Source organism: Mytilus californianus, unplaced genomic scaffold (genome assembly GCF_021869535.1).
Source record: "Mytilus californianus isolate M0D057914Y unplaced genomic scaffold, xbMytCali1.0.p SCAF_3, whole genome shotgun sequence".
Taxonomy (NCBI): Eukaryota; Metazoa; Mollusca; class Bivalvia; order Mytilida; family Mytilidae; genus Mytilus; species Mytilus californianus.
This window is the reverse complement of record NW_026262679.1, coordinates 80,089,763-80,107,866: the sequence shown is the minus strand read 5'-3', so window position 1 is coordinate 80,107,866 and position 18,104 is coordinate 80,089,763. Positions and strand designations below refer to the sequence as shown.

The 18,104-nt window shown below is 30.5% G+C and overlaps 1 protein-coding gene across 3 annotated transcripts in view; it reads right to left on the bottom strand.

The window, feature by feature from the left end:
* The window catches only part of LOC127735162 (deleted in malignant brain tumors 1 protein-like), a 43,145-nt gene that overhangs the window by 13,402 nt on the left and 11,639 nt on the right, over positions 1–18,104 (bottom strand). Inside the window, exon 1 of one of the 3 annotated variants that reach the window (XM_052245264.1) lies at positions 9,940–10,230. The exons of 1 other annotated variant lie outside the window; for it this stretch is intronic. In XM_052245264.1, coding sequence (XP_052101224.1) covers positions 9,940–9,965 — 26 coding nt within the window. In that variant the 5' untranslated portion in view covers positions 9,966–10,230. Of the gene's footprint in view, positions 1–2,614; positions 2,748–9,939; positions 10,231–18,104 lie in introns of those variants that run through there. One more of the 3 variants, XM_052245266.1, reaches the window with a different exon arrangement.

Here is an 18,104-nt window from a genome sequence, read left to right as displayed (position 1 = left end):
ATACAAAAGAGCATTCGGAAAGTTATTTGTGCATAGTTAAACTTTCAGAGGTTGACACGAAAGAGTAATTTATTAGGTTTATAGTAATAAAACCTTTGTCATTGAAAGCATTGTCATTTTTTTTTTTATGATGTTCAGTTTTGACTATTTTATTGTATAAATTTCAAGATTGTTATAGATTTATAATAAGACTAAATTGATATGATCCATTTTACATCGTGATCATACTGATGAAGGATATCTGTTATCCGAAATATTTAACATATGTTCATTTCATTATTATTTTTTGGTGATGTTGTACCCTTTTAGACTTGTTAAATACAATATTTTGTAGTGTACTGTATCATAATTATATGATCCATAGTCCCGTAAGATTTATCGTTGGCTATTATTTAGTCATTTAATATGTATATATATTATATATATACAGATCTGTATACAATTTTCTTGACCGTTATATAAAAAAATTGTTTCCTTTTTTGCGAGCCTAGTCTTTAGAGTAAATCCTTTTGTCTTTTTTCAGGAATCTGTTCCAGTAAAATCTATATGAAGAAATTTAAAATTAAAAGATAATTTACACTTTCGTCTTGATTTTTTTTTTGGTACTCGTACCACGTGTCAAGATTGCCCCTCACTGCAACCCCACTTTTCTGGGTGATTTAGAAAGATGCAGAAAACAAAGTAAAACTTCATTTGGTACATTCGACTGATCGCAATCAAAAGAAGTGATGATGGTTAGAGAAGATTTGTCCTTTTTTTGTCAAGTTGACATATAGGATAGACAATTGATTTATGGTGAATCCTAAATGTTTTCCCTTTATTGTTGTGTAAATTCATTGTTTCGTCTACTTATAATGAAAAAAAATATACAGATGAAAAAAAAATCAAACAAAACAAAAAAAGCAAGAAAAGAAATCAGATACAAAACAAAAAACAAAAGTAAAATTAAATTAAATAAAACTTGCAGTTCAAAGAGACGTCGTTTTGTGGCCTGCATCATAAAAGCTTGATATAAATGATTCAAAAGAATTGTAATTTTAAACTGCATTAAATTAAATTGATAATATTAAGAATGAATTGGACATAATCACGGAAAATCCACCCTAATATCTTCATATCATTAAAAAAAAACATCACATAGTTTTAAGTTCTAGAGAAACTCTTTGAACAGAATAAGAAGTGGACCAAAACCTTATTTTAAAGGTTATATATATTACGTGGTAGCACTGACCTCATTAGTTTTAAACTTATTAATGTAATAAGTATAAGATATACCATTTATCCTTGAAAAAAGTATTTTAATTACACAAAAAAAAAGAAAAATTAAAAAAAAAAATATATGCAAATAGTTTTCAACTATATTGAACCAAGAAGACAATCACATAATATATCATGTCTATGTTCATATCGGCTTTAGGACTGAAACACACTCTTGTGTATGTCTCTCTCTCTCTCTCTCTCTCTCTCTCTCTCTCTCTCTCTCTCTCTCTTATTGTTCAAATCCAAACAGGAGAATATGAGAGGGGTGACCAAAATTCAATTTTAATCTTTACTGAAGATAATTGAAAATTTTCGTTCGAAAAACATTAATCATTTATGAATATTTTGATGCTATAATTATACTAACACCTATTACACATATCTGTACAAGAGGAAGTAAAGAATATATCTATACTTCGGACACTTAAGTGACAAAAATTATTACAATTTTCGTGTGACTTTGTACGGTACTTGACTATCATTTTTCTGTATTTGTAGTTACCATCAGCAATTTATTTATGAAGGACATAATACCACCCTTATAGTCCGTCGACATAAACTGATAGATTGATTTTAGATTAAAATTGTCATTTTTCATAAATACAGTATTCAAATAGCTTAACAATATTGCGCTGTAATTTTCTGATTGTTTATCAGTTTTCCAACAATTTAACTATTATAAATTTTATGTTTAGTAGACCAACAGACGATTCATAACTTATCTATCTAGAGAACATTTTTTTTTCCTGTTTTTCGTCTTGAAAGTTGCTAAAGATGATTAAATTTTGTTACTAAATGATGAACTGTAGAGGTGACCATTTATGCATGTTCATATACTGTTTAGAACACCAAAATGTATCAACACCACTCATGAACTGAACTAAGTTTATATATTCCGTTGGTTTATAACATATCATTTTGCCAGTTTTCATGGGCTTCCCTTTTTTGGAATTTACTTTTGAGTTCGATATTTTTGTCTTACTTGTTTATCAACAGAATAACATCGCACTCATCCAAACGAAAAAAGAAAACATTTTTAACTTTTATAAACAGATAGAGGCTGCTCTGTTTATGTATTTTATTATAGAATAGAATAGAATAGAATAGAATAGAATATTTATTTTACCAAATCATGGCCCCAGGATGACATGTAACACATAAACTATATAATTATACATTATAAGAATAATAAAGTATATAATGCTTAGGTATATCCATATTTGTTTTCTAGTTTGATATTGCTTGTATTTCAAATTTCGACTTGGGTAGATTGTTACAGAGACGTGTATAGCATTTTCAGAACAACTGAGGCCAATTAAATAAGTCCTGAAAAAAAATGGTTTATTTTGCTTACCTTGATTAAAACAAAAGAATGATATGTTATTCCAGGTCATAGTATCTGCCTTTCTCTATATAAAAAAGTCTAAGTTTTTTCTGAGGTCGAATAAGTCCAAATTCGGCACATTGGATATGTTTATACTTTATTTTGGAATGTAAATAGAATAATAAATTCAAAATATCCAAATCGTGAGAAATATGTAATATTGTGTTACGAATTTTTCTTCATTTCATTAAACTATATAAATATCAGCTATGTCCACAAAAGAACGAAAGTATAGGTTTTTGTTTAAAAACTTTTTTCTTTACATTGAGGACACTTGAAGCACTCGTTATAGACCTTCGACAAACATTTATTCTCCTTGTTTTAATGATGTCCCAAGAACGGATTATATTAATACATCTGACCATAGAAAATATTATTATGATACCTTTTCATTCAATGTTTAAATTTCAGAGATTTTAAGTAGCACATTACAGATTTGGCATTTTTAAATGTATAAAGTTAAAGCAGATACAATCTTAAATATTGCAAATACAAAATGAAAATATTTAAAATAACCGAAATTAATACAAAACTTTAATATCAAGATATTAAATCTAAATATGCGTCCTTGCTTTACGTACTACCGAATGTAACTAATATAAATAGTATCTGTGTATGTTACATATCTAAGTAGAATTTTAGTCTGATTATGAACAAAGGTCAAAGTTCACGATGATTTGTCCATCTTCCTTGTCTTGTTTATGGACACATTTTTATAAAAAAAAAAAAAAAAAAAAAAAAAAAAAAAAAAAATCAGTTTTCTTTTTTCTTTTGTATTAGTAAACATTTTGTGCTGAGAAGGGTTAACTCTTTCGTTGTTCTTTGAAAGCTAAATTAAGTAAATTATATATGTAAAAAAAAACCGGTTATCAAATATAACGGAAAGCTTACACAGGAATATGAATTTATAGGATGAACAAACTACTCTGATGTATAAAATGAACGCTCAGAGCAACAAAAGAGTTGTGAAAGACAAAAAGAGGGTCAATTCCTTCTAAAATAAACTTTTCCTGCCTAGATAGATATAAGAAGATGTGGTATGAGTGCCAATGAGACAACTCTCCATCCAAGTCACAATTTGTAAGAGTAAACCATTATAGGTCAAAGTACAACCTTCAACACGGAGCCTTGGTTCACACCGAATAGCAAGCTATAAAGGGCCCCAAAAATGACTAGTGTAAAACCATTCAAACAGGAAAACCAACGATCTAATCAATATAAAAAACGAGAAACGAGAACCACTTATGAACCACATCAACAAACGACAACCACTGAACATCAGGTTCTTGACAGGACAGATGCAAACAAATGCAGCGGGTTTAAACGTTTTAATAGGCGTCAACCTTCACCCTACCTGAAACAATAGTGTAACATCACAACCTAGAAAGACACACTATAAAATATCAATTGAAATGGCTTAACTCAATTAGAGTTAACATTGCAACTTTAGTTTTTGTAAAATATTTAGAATTTACAAAACCAAAAAGGATGAAGTATCATGAGAGCAATCACTTGGAATTGCAAAAGTAGTGAAGAACAAGTCTACTTATCTGAGTTCACAAATTTAAAACAGCTGTATATAGATAGAATAAGGTGGATATTTGGATAAAAAATAACTACCATTAACTCAAGATAATTACAAAATATAACATTTCACTATTGAATTGAAGATATTGACATTGCGTGGCGGTAAGACTGTATTTATTTTATATTATTTTTCTAAATACTGTGACATTTTTTCATAAACTAACTTTAAATGGCGCATACTTCTAAGCTTAAACATATATATTTTGGATATATATAACATGGAATCAAACATTTCGTTGGTTCGATCCCATAATGTTAAAGCTTCGTTCACGGCAAGAGTAACTCGAACACCAGACAGATCTCCTAAAGAAAACACCTGGAGCTATTGAATATTATATCAATTATTACATCTTTTAGTCTATAGACCAAGAAATCCCTTTCAAGTGTTTAAATGCAACTTAAAGTGCTGCTTTATTGAATGTTATTATTATATATTAACTTTCATAAATCTTTCAAATATTTTAATGGACATAATTTGTACTATTTTTGCATTTCCAATACAAAAAACAAATATCGTGACACTTATACATCGTTTCCCTGTTTTCATTTGTATAAAAAAAACATCGAAAGTGAAACTATTTATAATTACAACAGGAGTAATTGTAGTCTAGTAAGATCACTGATCCCAAGAAGTTGGGGTGTCGTTTTCGGCTTTAAGCTATGCCCCAAAAAGTGACTTAAGATATATGAAATGATAAAAAAATGATACTTGCATCATTAAGAACTGTTCCGATTTATAACACATACGTAATAAATAAAAAATGAAGGAATATTAGTTTTGGAATTCATACAATTTTTTGAAATTGATCTATCCTAATTAAGTAATTTTCAGGGTAATTTAATAGATATATTTACAAATTGTGCATTATTGCTGTTCGATTCAATGAGTTATAACACAAAAACATGCGATAATTAACAATAATTTTTTCAGTGTAAAGTGCAATTTCTTTAATAAAAAACAATTTTTTTACAAAGTCTTTTTTAAAAAAAAATCTTTTCTTAACATAGTATTAAAAATGGTATCATTATATTATTAACATTGAAGTTATAAATTAGCTTGAAAAGTCAACCTTAAATTTCATATGCTGTTGGACGATATTACTGTGTAAGATTGCAAGCCTTCTAAATCATTAGACAAAACAATCAGAGCTTGCGCAAGCACTTTGTGGATTTATAATATTTAGAGTGCGCGTAATTGTATTTCTGACGTCCGTAAAACTTAAAATTGAATATATTTCATTGCTCGTTTTTTTTCAAGGTGATCTATCCTAATTAACTAAATTTCAAGGTTATTTAATAGATACATTTACAAATAACATTAATGAAGCTCGAGTCATTACACAACATGCAATAATAACCATTCGTGTTTTCTTTGTAAAAGATAATTTCTTTAATACGATGGAATCTATTAAATTTTTTCTTTCATTTTCATTATCTAGAAAGAAATCTTTTCTTAATTAACTAGTTATTAAAAATGGCAACATTATAAGACTAACATTGAAATTAAAGATTAGCTTAAAAATTCAACCTTCTATTTCATGTAATGATGAAATGATAATGACACCTAGAGATCCAGGAAGATGGTCCCTTTATTGCAAAATAGAAATGGAAAACCAGTAGGTGTCATCTCAAAGTTAATTTTCTACGAGCACAGTAAGTATCCTACTTTGACTGAGTACCATTGACATAAACAGCTCCAAAAAGTATTCTATTAGACTGAATGCTATTGACATATATGGCCCCGATTATGGCGGGTAAATAAAGGATTGTCAGGGGCGTAGCTAAATTGATGTGCATGCTTATCTACCGCCGAGCGGAGCGAGGTGAAAAATTTGTTTGGACCATTTTATGCAGAAAATGATATTTTTTTTCGGTTTTCGGAGGGTTAAAAGAGGTGCTACATAGGACTTATAGACAATTCATGAATCCAAAACTATTCGGAATTCTTTTGAATAGGGTAAATCATGGTAAATTGAATACATAAGCAACACATTTTTGTGAGACAGAATTTACTCAAAATTGTCCAAAATCTGCTCTTCGGGTCTTAGCAGAAACGAACTTCTCCATTACTTTGTCAATATTCACACTGAAATCCCGATAAATATGCATTAATGCTAAGGATGATAACCTTTCGTTATTCATAGTTGATCGTACATATGTTTTCAACCGACGTAGTACACTCAAACGATCTCGTCCGCTATAACACTTGTTACCGGCATTGTCAACATAATACTCAAAATAGTATCTACAGAAGGATACACCAATGGGCTTACCGCATCGAGTGTCTCACACAGCAAAGTTGGCATCTGATCGCGAGGTGTTTTACACCTGCGTGTTCGCCATCGAGCGACCTCCCGATTGATGCGAATCATACTTTTTATGATACTAAATCCATGAAATTAAAGACCAAAAATAAAAGAAGAATGTGTCTGAAGGACACGGACGCCCCTGCTGGCCTAACTCGAAAACCATATATTGGATCTGGCTGCAAATCGAACTTGACCTGTGTTTGTCGGTACTTAGCATGTGTATAAGTTTCAAAACATTTGGTTGAGGCAAACTGAAGCAGTGTATCCCAAACTCAGTCTGACCGACAAAATGTCAGACAAAAATTCATTTGGTCAGACAGAAATTTTTAGATTTTTTAGTTGAAAATATATATATAGTAGAAAAGGTCAAATTTCATTTTCAGTCAGACAAACTCTCAAACAGTTTGGCACAGACTGCTGAAGTTAAAGAACGGAAACCGATTTCCGCATTTTTTTTTTCGGTTAAAAAGGAGTATAATTCTTGAATGACAAAAGTGACGGTACCCAAATTCGAACTTGATCTGTGTTTTGTATTGATAAGCATTGTGTATAAGTTTCGTAAAATTTGGTGGATGCAAACTAAAGTAAGAGAGCGGAAACCAATTTCGAATGGGTGTATTGACATACATGGGTAAAGCTTAAAGGCCCCGTCGCCGTACGGCGGGGGTATAATAAGAAAAATGCCGTTAGGACAAATGGACATCATTAAAGTAAAAATGCCATCAGTGTATTCATACTTGTAATAAAATGCGTTTTAAGTTCACAGACGGTTGGACGAACGACTATCGTTTAATGATGACAAATAGGTTAGGCTAGCTAAACCCGAATTTTAAAAATAGAAATGTTTTACGTTTTATAAACTCTAACATAGAATGCTGAAAATCGTAAATATTTTTTTTCAGCATGCCGATGTGCACGCAACTGCGTGTTGGCGTATAGGGAGCTACGCGCCTGATTGTAATTAGTTTGACTTTGGCGCTAATTTTAGAAATATGTTCAATCTCTTCCCCAAGTTTCTGTCGGCTAATTTTAAATCTTCTTACGAAAGTGTATTATTCATATTACTTTAAAAAGTCATTAATTTTGTATAAAGTTTAAAAGGAAATTCATTGATGCACATACAAAGACACGCCCATATTCAGGGAGACTTTTCGCTTTCAAAAACATGCATGTCGAAAAAAAGTTTCCGTTTTCAGTTTTACATAACAATTACCAAATTAAATTGCTATATCAGATTTCTTATTATGTTGTCTTTGGCAAACATAATCCTGCATTTAACATATCTCACAGGTTATATGGACAGATACATTTGTAAATTATCAGAGCAATTAGTTGAATGTTCAATCTTTTTACGACGGTGTTAGGTACGGCATTGGCACAAAGAGACAAGATCTGAAAGTTTAACCTTATGAAAATAAAAACTTCCTATCTGATTCAAAATAGCAAATAGACCTTTGTATATCCTTTGTCTTTTAAACAATGTAAATACTTTATATTGCAAGTACAGATATTTTTGTTTAACAGCATTGATACGTGGAGTCAGACATCATCTCATGCTAAGCTCTATGTTTCAACCTAGAGAGCATCGCTTTGAAAGAACACAAAATCAGTGTTGCAGATTTCAAAAATAAATATTAGAATCTGTAGTTTTTACACTAAAATCATGTAAATTCAAAGTTCGATCTTCATATTTTGTATTATAAAGCTACCGAATTTTCTTTAATTATTTGGTAGAGGATAATTTCAAAAAAGAGTTTTTAGGCAACACTCCTTGGCTTTCATTCTGTGTTTTCTTTCAATCTATACGAAAATAATTGTGCTTTTCGTCCGACATGAACCCGATAGTAAGATGTATGATATAAGAAGACAATTAAAAAAAAAGATAATTTTGATAGCATTATATGTCCGATGAAGAAGTGAAACTAATTTCCTTATATTGTAGTAGGAAAGAGCTGCCAGAATTTGATACTTTTATTATATGAGGGTGTAAAATAGAGATGAAAATATAAGCTTAACCTAACTTACGATACTATCACTAGAATTCACAACTTATATGATTGATACAAGTTCAACCGAATATTTGTCAATTTAATTTATCTAATCTGTCTACTTTTGATTACATTATCAAATCATCAAGTTTTTGTTTTGATTGAAACTGTACAATAATGTACATTTTCAAGATTGAAATATAATGAAATGCTGAAAGTAACATGTTCGTTTGCCAAAGGTTGGTTTCATTATCTACTGACCATTTTTAAACATATGTAATTTCGACAATAGTTGCATGGTGTTAGTACAAAGAGAGACGAAAGATACTAAATGGATATTCAAGCTCATAAGTCGAAAACAAACTAACAATGCCATGACAAAAATCGAAAGACAAACAACAGTATACAAAACACAACATAGAAAACTAAAGACTGCAAACACGAACCCCACGTCTAAACGGGGGAGATCTCATGTGCTCCGGAAGGGAAAGCAGATCCTGTTCCACATACAACACCCGTCATGTTAATTTAAGATTCAGAACAAGTCGTCCCAGTGCGTGTGATTTGACACTTGCTGATAACGTAATAGTCTGTGAAATTAACAAAAAATACAGAACATATCATGGTAAGTTGACCTATTTGGAATGTATTAGGGATGATTTCATTCCAAAAAGAAAACTTGTTATTTATATAATGTTTTTATTTCATGGCTGCTAGAATGACAGAGTGAGCATTAAACCAATAAAGAAAAAATGCTGTCTGATTTATAAATTAATTATACATAAATTGTACAGTTGAGTATATTGATTGTGCATGTTTTTGGTCGGATTTTTCACCTTTAACTCTTTTGGAAGTTAATAATTTAAGATGTCTTTGATTTTTTTGCGTAACTTTCTCCTTTTTTGCGTTACTTTCTCCTTGACCTATTTATTCCATATCTCGTTTTATTCTTACTAGATATGATACCAGATTTTTACATCTCATATTGTTACATTTTTTCTCATTCTATATTAAATGTACAATAGAAAATTTTATTAAGTGAGGAAGTGCAAACATTTGTAATTAAACTAGATGAATTATAAGAAAAACCAAATATTTTTTTCTGAACCAGAAGCATTGTCAAATAAGTATTCATTTCATAACACTTACATGTATATTCATTATGAAAAAGAAGCTCACAACTGTATAAAATCTTTTAAGGTATTTAATGCAGTTTCACAATTTCAAGTTTATTTTTTTCATTTTATTTTCTCCAGTTAAATAAATAGCAACTTTGGTCAGTGTAGACATCTGGAAGAACTTATCCCTTGTATCAATCTAAATTATCCTCCAAGCGTCAGTTTTTTTTCATGTAAAAATTGGTAAATCTTGAAATTAACAAAAAAATCATGCATGGCATTAAGTGACTTACCTCTTAATTTTGAAAATACCAGCCATCAAATCCCAAGAGAGGAAAAGATTTATGATTTAATGATAACTTTTGGTACATTCCTTATCCAATGGAAATTTTATTTCACCAGAAAAAATCACTTTGTCTTTTCTAATATCATATTACAAAAAAAAAAACTAAAAAGGCTCAATGCAGAAGAAAAAGGTTGCACTAGAGAAGTTACTATACAATTATTTGCATAATTATACACCTCGAGTTCTATTTTACAGACTAAGCCTTTACAAGCTTCGTTCTATTCTAAGGAGGATTAACGCATGGCTAATACACCGAATTACTTTAATCTTTATAGAATATAAAATTGTGTAGACATTCAAAACTAACACGATCAAATAAACCTCTAACGACCCAACAAAATAATTTTAGATTGTATCTTTAAGATACTTGATATACAGTTAAACATGAAAATATTAAACGCACGAAAAGCCCTTCTTATCATTTTTGTCTCTATAATTGTTAGCTATAATTTTAAAATTTTGCTTTTGTTTCCTTTTGAGAAATTGATCTTTTCCGTTTATGATTCCACATTAGATGGACCAGAGACAATGGATACTTTAATCTTTTGAAACGCACTGGTTTACGCCCATAATTGGATTATCTGTCATTATTATTTTCAAGCGTTGATCATGTGCAATTAAAAGGGAAGTATGGTAATGATAATTCATTTGCGGACAAGGAGGTCTATGAATAAAATAGTATTTGGCTTCTTTTACTTTTGGCCACAAGCGCACATGACGAAGGTTAATCAAGAAACAATAGTCGTCTGCAGTGAAGTTGGCATCGTACCTAATTAGTGCAATATTTGTGTCATATATATGTTCATAACTGCAATTACACTGTCTGTTGTATAGTACAAGAATAAAACGTCTGTTAAGTGAAATTGAATTAAATATGGCATAGCATATATGAATATACTGTGAATAAAAGAAGATATGTGTTGTGACAATGAAACAGCATATTAACAACACAATAAAATCTGCATAAAATACAATATACTACATTACAGTATCTCCATGAATTCATTTATAATACAAGAGAGAAACGCAATCGATTCCTGTAAGACTTAAAGACAGATTCTTCACAGATTCCAGTAAGAACTTTTTCCATATTCATTTCAACTCCGAGAGAGCATATTGTTAGAATGCAGAATAAACCAAAATGGACAATCTCCATTTTAAAATTCAGTAAGAACACATGGGAGAATCTACAAAGTGTGTAGTAAGACCACACGAAAAAATCTTCATGAAATGCAGTAAAATCAAAAGACATAATCTCCATTATAAAATCCAGTTAAACTACACGGGAGAATCTCCGAAAGATCCAGGAAGACCACAATGGAAAATCTTTAAAGAATACAGTAAGACCCCACGAGAGAATCTCCAAAGATTGAGGTCAGCTCGCATTGGAGAATCACCATGAACAACAGTAAGATCAAAAGAGATAATCTCTATTATAAGGTACAGAAAGACCACATGGGAGAATCTCCAAAGAATGTAATAAGACTAGATGGAAGAATCTCCCCAGAATGCATTAAGACTACATGGGAGAATCACCATGGACATCAGTAAGATCAAAAGAGATAATTGCCACTATAAAATGCAGTTAAACCACATGGGACAATCTCAAAAGAATGCAGTAAAAGCATATGGGATTATCTCAAAAGAATGCAGTAAGACCATATGTGATACTATCAAAAGAATGCAGTAAGACCAAATGGAATAATCTAAAAAAAAAAATGCAGTAAGACCATATGTAATGAATACTAATAGACATAATCCATGCAGAATCCACTAAGCTGTATTTGCATTTAGAATTTGGTATAATCCAGTCAAACTGTAAGACAGAATCTAAAAAGACTCTATTGATACTACAAGAGAGAATCTCAAAAGAAAATTTTAATACTATAAGATAGAATCTCCATACAAAATACAGAATAGTCATGAATCCATAAATACTTCAAAACAGAACCTCAATAGAATCCATTCAGACTACTAGACATAATATCTAAAAAGTCAGTCTGCACGAGAAAATTTACATTAAAGTCATCAGGCAGAATATCCATTAAGACTGCAAGATTAAATCTCAATAGAAACCATGGATACTATAGGACAGAATTTTTATGCAATCAATTAATACTACGAGACAAAAATTCCCTGAATCTATCAATACTATAAAACAATCTCCATGTATTCATTAATAGTAGACACAATCTCCAAATAATTCAGTAATAAAGCAATACACGTTCTCCTTAGAATCCTTTAATACCACAAGCCAATATCTTCATACAATGCACAAATTCTACAAAACTAAATCTCAATAGAATACAAGTAGGCAAAAACTCCAGTTTCTAGTAAGACTACAAAAGATAACTTCCATAAAAGTTATTAAGAACATGCAATAATTTGAACTACGAGACACAATCTCTATAGAATTCATTCATACTACAAGGCACAATCTCCATGGAATCCATTAATACTACGTGACACAATCTCCATAGAATTCATTTATACTACAAGACACACTCTCCATATAATCCATTCATACTACGAGACACAATCTCCATGGAATCCTTTCATACTACACAACGCAATTTCCATAGAATCCACTTAATACTACAAGACACAATCTTCATAGAATCCACTAACACTACAAGACAGAATCTCCGTAGAATCAATTTGCATTATGAGAGAGAATCCATATATACTACAAGACAGAAACTCTTTGAAATACCATTAATACTACAGGACAAAATCTCTATGGAATCATATTAATACTATAAGACAGAATCTCTAGGGAACCTCATTTATACTACAATAGAGAATTTCCATAGAATCAATTAGGACTGTGAGAGTGAATTCATTAAATCTCTATGGAATTCATTAATACTACAATACAGAATTTTCCATAGAATAAATCAAGACTATATGAAAGAATTTTATATATATAAAGACATCAGTAAAATCTGTATACAGAGTTTCAGTATAATCTTGTAAGATCTGAAGACAGCATTTTAGTTTAATTCAGTAAGATCTGAAGACAGCATTTCAGTTTAATTCAGTGAGCTCTGAAGACAGCATTTCAGTTTTATTCAGTAAGATCTGAAGACAGAATTTCAGTATAAATCAGTAGGACTGACAGAGAAAATATCCACAAAATTGAAATTTAATCAGACAAATTGAGATAATTTCATATTTTCTTATAGGCTATTTTTAACTATTTTCTTTTATGTCAGATTGTATTGACTAATATGAATCTTGTAAATGTGATATGTTGTATTTAATTTTTCTTTAAAGGAGATCAACCAATATACTCTCAAAACGCAATAAGTCTATGTAAAGCATATTTACGGCATCTATTACAACACTAAATAGGGAATTACATAATATGCGGCCAAGTTTTTCGCCAACAACTTAACGTAAGTGTCAAAACTAATATTTGACAAAAGAGTAGATTCATGTGAAAGGAATTGATAAACCATAAAAAAAAGAAACAAACTCTTATATCAAATTTCATTTCGTTCCATGTATATTTTTAATTACATATGGAGGGTATTATCTAATCTAAGTTAAGTTTCTTTTTCCCATCAAACAATTATAAGCAGAGGTCAATATTAACAACCTTGTCATACCTCCTTTGTATTGCAATATTTAAACAGTCAGAGAAAAATAATCATAATCCTGTTACACTTTTTATTTTTCGTGCCGTTTACTTACTTGTAAAATATTAAGGAAAGATACAATACTAATACGTGTTTTATTATGTGGTCAGTGAGTACAATCATTAGGTGCATTAAGTTAATCTTAATCTTATTTTAAATGCTATTACCTGCACAATAGAAATTAGTTTAAAATGTTCTTTGAACATTTAACCCACCTTGTATTAAAAATATTGTAAACAAGATCATGATTTTTAGAACGAAGGAAAATAAATATGCCAATCACTTTAACCGTTGTTTTAAATTTTGTATGATATTTAGCAACGTTCGGGGGTAATCGTTTAACAAACCTTACGACACAAATTTATCGCTACGTACTGAATTGTAAATGACTTACGAGGAATCGTATTTGTTTTGTGAACATAGCTACTGAACTTTTATATTTATACGAGGAACTCCAGGAATATTTGTATATACAACATGTTAAGCATGTTAAGTGAAATGTTTTAATGCATACTTGTATACGTGACTTGTTTTTGTCGGAAATAAGTATAATGTTAAAGAAGTCATAAACATGGCGTAACAGAACTATTTGACAAAAGATAATTTTACAGATATGTTATGATAAAATCAAACATGACCAACTGCCTAACCCTATAAGATATTTGACAAATCTGTATTTTTGTAAAAGACATATTGTGGCAAAATATTTTTTGTTGAGAGGTGCATATATCTAGATATTAATGATAATTTCACATAATCAGGTCATTTTTGCAGTCCTTTAAAACTAGTTCTAATATATTATTACTGATGTCTTTCGAACATCTGAAAACGATAAAAAGGATATGTTGGGTATGTATAAGTCAATAAGGAATAAAGAACTACACTAAAAAGACTTTTGAGGTCATTATACGGTCTTCATTAAACTGATCTGCCAACACAAGTCCAAAAAAAGACATGTATTTTTTTTTAAACCTACCGATACATAAAAGATGACTACTAATGATGACGCATAAAAGGACTTTACTGTTTAATACCAGTTTGATATACAAAAAAAAAAACATTGGTCCAATTAAAATTACTTTTTAAAAAATGAAAACAGCACGTTATAAATTTTGTGCGGCCGAAATTCTTTTCTGCATTTACCTTCATCAGGAACGCTCAAAGCCGAATATTTGAAAGCCAAGGATGTATAAGAACCGAAACAGTTGAATAGCTATATTACCAAAAAAAGGACCTAAAAATAGCCAATTCCATCTAAGGTCAACTTTGCCTGAATGAGTTGAACCCTTAGTTTCTAATATATGTATCAAACAAAGATTTTTGCAGTTTGTTATTTGATTGATCATTATGAATACACGTATTTTCAGATATAAGGCCAAAAAACATGTTTTTGTCATGTTATTTCCCTTTAGAAGAATGATTTATGTCTGTGCACAATCTCTTGGCAGCTTAAGTAAGGCAACAGTAGTTTATCAATACTCAAATCTCATTAATTGATTAAGAAGATGAATCAAAGTAGCAAACACAAAATGAGGAATTAGCATTATCCAAAAAGGAGCGAGACCGAACGGAAAAAGGTATTAAAACCAATGTGTTCAATTAAAACATTATAAGTCCAGGTATAAACAGAAAAACACAGAGCTGAAAAAGTATCGGAATTTCATGCACTCCGAACAGGTTGAGACCAGGAACGTCAGCACAGTAAGCATTTAAATGTATATGAATCCAGATTCATCAAAACAAATCAATAATCACGGGGAACAACGAGACATCGAAAAGAGGCAATCAGACTTCCCTACAAACTTCCATAATTTTAAAAAGGTTGTAAAAGCATAAATCATCCTTATGCGGTAAGTGCTAAAAATTACAGTGGTCACAACCAGAAAATATTAAAACCACAAAAACATGTCGCCTTTTAGAAAATATGTCTAGTGACATCTGGCAGATACTAACCATGTCGTGGTGAACTACCATCGTAATGTTGACCTTAAAATCCACTAAAGTGTCCAATCATGATAGAACATAACCACTTGTGGGATGAAACTAACTAAGTTGAAGCTTAAGTGTCATCAAGTCGAATTCAAAAGACGTTCTGGCACGAAAAAAGTTTAAAGCAAGGAGTATATATATTCGCTGCATTTGTTTAAACATTTACTTAAATAATTTGTTGTTTATGTTTTAAGTCGTTTGTTTCTATGATAAAACCGAAATTTTCTGTTTTTGCAACTAGCCATTAAAAAGCTAATAATTTGAAAATTGTTTCGTGATCTCCTGTTTTCTATCAATATATAGTCAATGTCGGCTAAATATGGAGATCTTTAAAGAAACTGTGTTTAGGGACCTTAATCTATAACTCACCCAGAATAAAAACATCGAATAAAAAAATAAATCTATCATGATACGTATACAAAGGACCCTTATATTAGTTCAATCACAGATTACAATTTGATATACTGGGTTTCATGTAATCAAATTGAAGAGTTTATGTTGTCAAATTGAAGGATTTCACCAAATCACTTCTCTATATTCTGTATCAGTGCTCTGAAGAACTCACCTTCCTTTGGATACAGATCTGCAAGCCTTATTAAACAGTAAATGTCCATTATTAGAGTTAAATACGACAGTTGTTTTTCAGTCGTTCTGTTGGTTGAAAGAGTCTATCGTTTGATTTCGTTAGTTTTTGTGGACATTCCCCTTTTTAATTTACCTTGGAGTTCGATATATTTGTTATTCTTTTGTAACGATTATATCAGGGGTCTCGTATTTGATTTTAGTATATTGAAGAAAACATAGTAAAATTTTCACAATGCATATCTCAAAGAACAGTTAATCAACAAATACATAAAAACTGTTGCTTTAATATCAAGGTTTATGAATGAACTGAAGATGTTTACAGCAATATCGTTCAATAATGATTAAAAAATGTAATGAACAATGTGTTTTATTTTTGATGAGTTGAATGTTGTTAAAATGACATTCCAGATCATTGCGTGCAGAAAAATGAAATTATAATGAAGCATGGAAAGTTGATCTGATTTTAAATATTATCGATTCTAGATGATTAACTTCTCAATAGAGTGTTCAGTCTTACACGCTCATGAACTGTTATCATTCAGGAAAAGATTAAAGATATGATAGTAAATTGTTGTATAGGTGTCTATTGTTGAGCTGTATAATACATAGTTGCAACATCAAATTATGTCAGTCCCTACTAAGCCACCCATATTAACACTGTTATGTCAAGAAAAGTAAAAAATGCACTTTTCGCATGCATTGAGATCTGCAAAGAATGTACTTAATGCACCGTGGACTCTGATAATGTGTTGATTAAAGAGTTGGTGTAGTCTTATGTCTCCATAAACCTTTATTGAGAATACCTAGGAAAATAATTGACAGACTTAGTGGTTAATAGGTGTAATTTAGAATATGAATGTGTACTCTGAATGAAATAAAATCCTCTGTGCATTAAATGATTGACTACATAAAAAGCCAAAATTGTCTTCTTTAGGACAGGAGTGGCACAGTCGTTTGGGAAATACATGGGAAATACATGGATAATTAGAATCAGGAAACAACAAAAAAGCGTCATTCAATACAATAAAAAAAAAAGAAGAAATTTCATAAATCATGAAAGGAGAACATAAATCAGTCTTTTGGTTATCTACAAGACACCTATCCAGGACATTTAGAAAGAACACACAAGCTCACAAATTCACAATAGAGAAACATTCTTAAGTCATTTTTATTTATCTTGTGGTGGTTTTGTTAATGATTTGCACTGATCTGCCTGAAGAAGAAAACAAGATGATGGAAGATATTTTTGTAATCTTCAATGTTAAATACAATATGTCACTTCAGATGTTTGACTGTATATAATATGTGTGAGGGTAAAAAAAAATGTATGCTAAAAATTGCATGTTAAATAGTGAGCAAAGGTTTGATTTATGCTGATTTTTTTAAAAAGGAAATGATGGATAAAACAGTTAAAATGTAAATAAAAGAATTTTTAAGATTGATACTTAAGGACACCCTTTTCTCATGACTATGAAAGAAACAGTAAAATCTTTAAAGGTACAATCAAACCAAAAAAACGTCAGGGAATCGTTTTAAACGAGAGATTAGAAACCACTACACTGTAAATTAAATGGAAATAAAATGAATCAAACATTAAATAGATAGATAAAATTAAAGTTTAAAAAAAACTTAAAACTCTCGTTGAATATAATGGAGAAGAAAGAGGTGGAAGATACCAAGTGGACATTCAGAACTCATATATCGAAAGGAAGTTGACAGCGCTATGATAAAAACCGAAAGGTGACGAAAAGACAAACCAATTCAGAAATCAATACATAACAAACTAAAAACTAGGCAATAGTGATCTAAGGTGCTCAAGAAGGTATGATAAGATATATTTCCGGCACATGATTTGGAAAGCAGAGTCAATAGTTTGCTCGCAACTACAGGAAGCTAG